The following is a 6,416-nucleotide window of genomic DNA, read 5'->3' on the forward strand; positions in this document are numbered from 1 at the left end:
TAAAATGGAATTTAGAATTAAATTATAAGAAGTGACTTCCTTTAAAAAGGCGTTTAATCCTATAATATTATATATAAATCGGTCAGACTATGCCTCTTTTTCTATTACAGTTCCTTAATTTATTCAAATAGAAAAATGGAAATAAATCCATTATAAATCGCGTTTTACAACATTACAAATATCCTGCCACTGAATTAGTCAAAGTTTGATGCTAAAGTTTTGTAAATATTTTTGCACTATCCAGTTCCGATAAAGTTGGCCATCCAACTGACCTCAAACTTACAAAACACATGTACATCGAATCAAATAGTTTAAGAATACTTTTAAAGGCAGATGAACCCACTGTGACTTTTCCATTTATGCATTACAATAAAAAAATTCCAGCAGCTCTTGCACAGAAAAGGTTTTGAAATGAAGTAAGATCAAGTAACCATGCATGCTAATTTCTTTTACAAAAAAAAGAACATAATAATAATGATGATCGAATTTTAAAAGATTTTATAGAAAAAATATACGACTAGAACCTGGAACATACGATTTATGATGTCAGTTTTGCTGCGCAGAAACTTTCGTGAAGTACTATCGTGACTAAAAAACTGGGAAGCAAATCACATTGACAGGACGGACATCGGTCTTTCCATAACAGCACATCGACCATGCTTCACTGCGGTGAAAATGAGCAGTGGATACACATCAGAAAAAGCCATGACGTACTATAAAAGTACTTCTTAATAAAAGTTATACTACGTTTGTAATAAAAAGAAAATGACCTACAAACATGCATAAAAATTACACTTAAAGAACTAACAGAAAAATTGAAGAAAAACACAGTATTAACAAAGGTTTTGTAACGGTATGTAGGGGACAATGACCTCTTATTATTTCTACCAAGAGTTTTAAGACATACAAGGAGCCTCCTTCTTCTTTCTTTGCCTCCACAGCCTTTTCTGTCTTTTTTCTCTCCAGGGCGGAAGCAGCTGCTGCATTCAATAGATCATGCCTCTTACACCGAGTTGTATTCTTGTCTAGGTAGTATCCAGTCCTACATGAACACATATAACTACCTACAGTGTTCCTACAAATTTGATCTGTTGGGCAATCATAGTCTTCTTCGTAACATTCGTCCCTGTCAACACAGAAACTGTACATGGGACTCCATACCATACCTTTTTTCTCAAACTCACAGTCACATGAATAATTAAATTTATTTCTTACCAAATCTTCGAAATTTTTGTTTTTACCAATACCCCAAAAACAATCTTTCTTTTGCAATTCTCCACAAGGATTTAAATGGTCGTCTAGGGCTTCTTCTTTACTTTTTACGTTACCTCCGGAAGATTTACCATAACATGAGTCAGGACAAAACCACAAGTACGCACATGTAAAAATCGAATATTCCTCTGAAATTTTGACCTCACTTCTAAAGTCTTCTATATTCTTTCCACCTGCTTCTTCTGTTTCATTTAAATCTTTAAAACAGTTATTAGTGCCCGGCAAAGCAAGCACATCTTCTCTCATTTCAGTGAACCAGCACATGTAATAACTAGCTGTTACCCTGTAACGGAACAGTTCGAGGCTATCTTTAAATGGATAATAAGATGCATAGCGTATGGCATTTTTGCCAAAATTCTTGTGGATTTTGGCAAGAGAACCAGAATGATTAGCTGTTTTGAAAATTTCTTCTACGCAAGGTAAATATCCCAGTTCGCATGCTCCTACTACGACCTGGTGTCGTTTACGAAGACGTGGGGTCGGGAAATGTTTGTAGAATTTCGGATTCTCAAACTGTGATGATGTAAAGGTATACCGTCGATCGACTTCAAAATACTTATGTGCAGCCAAGAAAATTCCAATTACTCTTAACTCCTTCGACAATGGATTAAGTATAGCATCTCCAATATTTTTTCCAGGCACCCGTTCGACCCAGCTGAAATCTCTAATACCCTTTAATGATCTTCGTGTTCTATGTTCGTTCGAACGCAGTCGTTGGAAGGTTTTCAACTTGTTTATCGTAACACATTCTGTAAACTTCAAACCAAATAAGTATTCTATCGTTATTATAATTATAAGTATGTATGCTTTTTCCATATCTGGCAGTCACACTAAGTTTGAATCGACATTCTGTTGAGTTCGTTCCCACCGTAAATAATAAGTATGCCTTCGGTATATACAGTTATTCAAATACCGTCAACAGTCGGAAAGCAAGCCCTTAGAAACGACCATTGTTCCTACTTTCTTAGTACAACAATGGGACTGATATTAAAACCCGCCATTCAGAAAATGCATTAATTTCGCGGAAAAATATTTGGCGCTTATTTGGATATTTTTCTTTTTTCTGTTTCTTACTTACCATTAGGATCAGAAATAGATTTCTTTCGATTTTTTTAAAAGCATCATCATGGTCCCTATTAAAAAGTAAATAATACTTTTAAAAAAATGTTAAATTGGCCTTCTTTTTACAATTGCGTAACACCGTTGATCGTCATTTATATGTTATGCGAAATTGTCTGCTATTTTTTCTTCTTTTTTTCACAGATAAAAAAAGATTATATATACTATATAAAAAATTATTTAATATGTATCTCAAAGTTAAAAATAAAATCAAGTCTTACGTTCTATCACCCCGTATGAAACCTCGTTCGAACTTAATTCCAAAAGAAAGACATTTTTTGACCTTGTAGTTTTTTTGGTCTTACACATTGATGTCAACTGCATCTGAACACAATGTTCACACATTTAGTGTGTTTTTTAAAAAATCAATGGAGTCTTTTGGAGAATCAGCTGTGAATATTTGACTGGATTGATTATTCTCTTTAAGTCACTGAAAATTTTGACTTAACTAAAACAAGGTAAGGAATTCTTATTATACTGTCTTTGCACAACCTTAAATTGTTTATAATATTATAAAACAAAATTGTGATGAAGGAATCCTGCAAAAGTAAATGAAAAAGTATTGTCCTAAATTTGAACTTTAAACAATCTGTTTCAGACTAGTATTTCAATCACTCTTATTCAAAGCATGTTCATACTGACATTAGACTATGACTTGTGATCTAAAGCATAATTGTTGACTTAGCACTCATAAACTGCTCTGAAATACTTTTATATAAATATAAAATGCATACAGTTATTATTATTATTATTCTAAATAGAAGAAGAAAAATATTAGACGCAGTCTTTTTGGTTCTTATTTATTTTCAAGTTCATGATTAGAACCATTTATTTATTGCTTTAGTGCTTTTTTTTTTAATAATATGAGTCCATTCATTAGAACTTGCATGGAATCACTGAGACAAACTTTATTGTTATTTAGTTTGTTCATACAAGGATTGCAAATAAATTTACTTTTATTTCAAATAATGAAGAATTTACATTCAGAATACTTTCATTATGATCTCTTTCGTGTTTTAAGTTTTTAAAAAGGTAGAACCAGGTATCAGCAAGGATTTGTATAGTAAGATTACCCGTGATGCATCTGGAAAATGCTCAATGTGCCTCGATATTAATGGCGGACATTTGCATCACCTAAACAAATTGACACCCGATATGTAAGTATTACAATCCATATCTATCAAATTTTATGCTTGAAATAAGAAATTTAAAATGGTTCTGGTGTAAATAATAACTTTTATGATCGCAGTAAGAATACCCGGCTCCATAGAATGAATTTGCAGTGGCGTAGCCTGGGTTGAAATGATGTGTTTGTTGAAAAATATTTTGGAACTTTTTATGCAGAAAATCATTTTTTATTTAAGCACATGTACTTCCCTAGAATCCGACACTAGTTAGATTTTTGTTTAAATTCAAAATACCCACGGGCACTAGTTCAAATATTTTATTGTTAACCAAATTTTATTGTTTCCTCGAAACTACCATCATTCAATTCATAAACATTTGATGTAAAGTTTCCCACCCAATTTCATATTTGACATATCAAAAACGGACCCCATTACAGCGGCACTTCTGTATAATTTAGGAACTTCGGAATATAGGAAATGAAGTGCTTTCTCTTTCCAAGAATTTGAGTCTACAACCTTGGGTTTTTAATTTTTGATTACTGAGCTAAACGCGTTGCAGGAGACATAAAAATACCGGGCATCCGATCGTCCGGTCTTGTTACATTGTAGAACTCTCATGTGTACAATTCTTGTCAGATTAAGTGAAACTCATATCATAAGCAATGTCTTTGACAGTTTGGAAATAAGTCGTAATCAAATATTTTTAACCAGTTATGACCCTTTGAAATATAAATTGTAATGCAAATCCCATTTCATTTCCTGTGATGCATTTATTTCTCTTAAGATATTGAAAATAAAAAAGATAAAGAAAAAAGGTGATTTTCTTGTTCCTTGCCCTTTGATAGATAAAATATGACATGTAATTGTGCATGGCGGGGAACATTGGATCGTTGTTCTTTACTGATTGAAAATAAAATTAGTTTTTGAACCCACTGATAGAAACGGGAATTCATAAGCCTAGGACTGATCACGATCTATTACAAATTGACTTTTTTATCACGTCGTTTACCATATCGCAAAAAACGATATCAGGATATGGTGTTTTAGTTGTCAGTTGCTATAGTCAAATGAGAAGCCATCTCTCCACTAGGTTCAATTTCAGATGAAACATGTTCACGGGTCTGCGTATCAGTCCTCTCCGCTTGCCTTAGCCGATGACTTTTTTTACGAACAAAAGCTAACTTTTTTGTGTTTTTAAAATTTGCTGTTACAAAATATTAGAGATTATTATAAATTAAGGAATGTATCTCCCTCATGCAAAGCTCTGATTGCTTTCACGGATTTGGCTATACTTTTTGGACCTTTTGGATTATAGCTCTTCATCTTTTATATAAGCTTTGGATTTCAAATATTTTGGCCACGAGCATCACTGAAGAGACAAGTATTGTCGAAATGCGCATCTGGTGCAAGAAAATTGGTACCGTTAATTTTATTACTACCACTGGGTCGATGCCTCTGCTGGTGGACTATTAGTATCACCAGCCCAGTAGCCAGTACTTCGGGTTTTAAGGCAAAATATTTTTTTTCCCTTATCGGTGACCTATGTTTTTTTATTGGCTCATTCTTTGAAGCTATATTCAAGCTTTTCATATTACAGTTTTGGACCAATTGTCATAGAAAGTTTTTTTAATATTCCGATAAAAATATGTCAACACCTCTATTTTCCCTATCATTTCATTGAAAAATGGTCCCTTTTACATACCTGTTTAAAAGTAAAATTTTGAACTTAAATGGTCCGTGACCCCCTATTTTTTTTCGACCAATTTGATTCATTTTCTTTAAAGAATAAAATAACTAAAAATACGGCACTTCTGATCACATAATTTAAATTCAGCATAGCTTCCCGGGAAGTTTTAATTTTAATTTCTTCTGACCACATTTTTTGGTCAACACCTGGACTTCGAAGACACATTTTGAGAGAAAAAAAAAATGATTTTAATCCATAATTGAGTTGATAAATATATGTATTATATACTCAAGAATGTTCACTGAAAAGCAAATTTGTTTTTAATTCATGCAAAAAACTACAAATTAAAAAAAACGAGCTTCACTTTTTTTGGTAAAAAAATGCCCATATATATGGTAATCACATGAGTCGACTTCCATTGTTGCCTTAAGAAATGGGGGTCAAACCGTGGTCAGGTTTCCGACTGTCTAACGGGAACCAAACTACCATTCTGTAAACGACATTGCAGCATACATTTTCGCGCGTTACCTGACGGTTGCGCGGATAATTGTGCACGTATTTGGCGTACTACTATTACACTTTTATCGGTATAGGCCTACATCTCTTTGTGATACTCTTTCATCATGAAATAATTACTTTTCGATGAAAATTGATCGTAATTTTTGCTGAAACGCTCGTGACTTTTTTTCTCGAAAATTCGTAAATAGAGCCACAGAATATTTTGTATTGCAGCTAGTATTCTCCTACGCTAAAGCATCGATCTATTTCACCACGCCCTAAACAATGGAAATTAAGCAGTTGTTGGTGTTATTTTCATCTTTGGATAAAAAAAAATCTTCTTCTATATAGTCCTACATATATTTCCAGTATACCTCATAGTTGAATATGTTTTATTGTTACTTATCTGTGGGAAATTCTCCAACTCTTTATGTCTTCTGTATAATTTTATACTCATAAACTTTCCTATTGCATTTGGGTCGATTTCACTTATAATGATGTTTTTAATTTTTAGTGTTGAACTCGTCAGATAACTGCCCTGCATGCCTTTTATTCATTTGTAATGAAATCTTATCATAAATTAGTAAGATAAATTTTACAGGTACACCCAAATTTACTCATAAATTTGTATCTATGAAAGAATTTAGTAAATGTTTTAAGTAGGGATGGCAACGAGTACTCGAGTACTCGGGTACTCGATCGAAAGGCCGAGT

The 6,416-nt window shown here is 33.0% G+C and overlaps 1 protein-coding gene across 1 annotated transcript; it reads right to left on the reverse strand.

Moving 5' to 3' along the window:
* Window positions 1-483: 483 nt before the first annotated feature.
* On the reverse strand, window positions 484-2,219 carry LOC139519944 (uncharacterized). The gene has a single exon (XM_071312263.1). It carries the CDS (start codon window positions 2,086-2,088, stop codon window positions 796-798), a length of 1,293 nt encoding a protein of 430 aa, XP_071168364.1. The 5' UTR covers window positions 2,089-2,219; the 3' UTR covers window positions 484-795.
* Window positions 2,220-6,416: the final 4,197 nt, after the last annotated feature.

Source organism: Mytilus edulis, chromosome 4 (genome assembly GCF_963676685.1).
Source record: "Mytilus edulis chromosome 4, xbMytEdul2.2, whole genome shotgun sequence".
Lineage (NCBI taxonomy): Eukaryota > Metazoa > Mollusca > Bivalvia > Mytilida > Mytilidae > Mytilus > Mytilus edulis.

Coding starts and splice junctions, on each gene's coding strand:
- LOC139519944 (XM_071312263.1), bottom strand. CDS start 2,088: ATGGAAAAAGCATACATACTTATAATTATAATAACGATAGAATACTTA.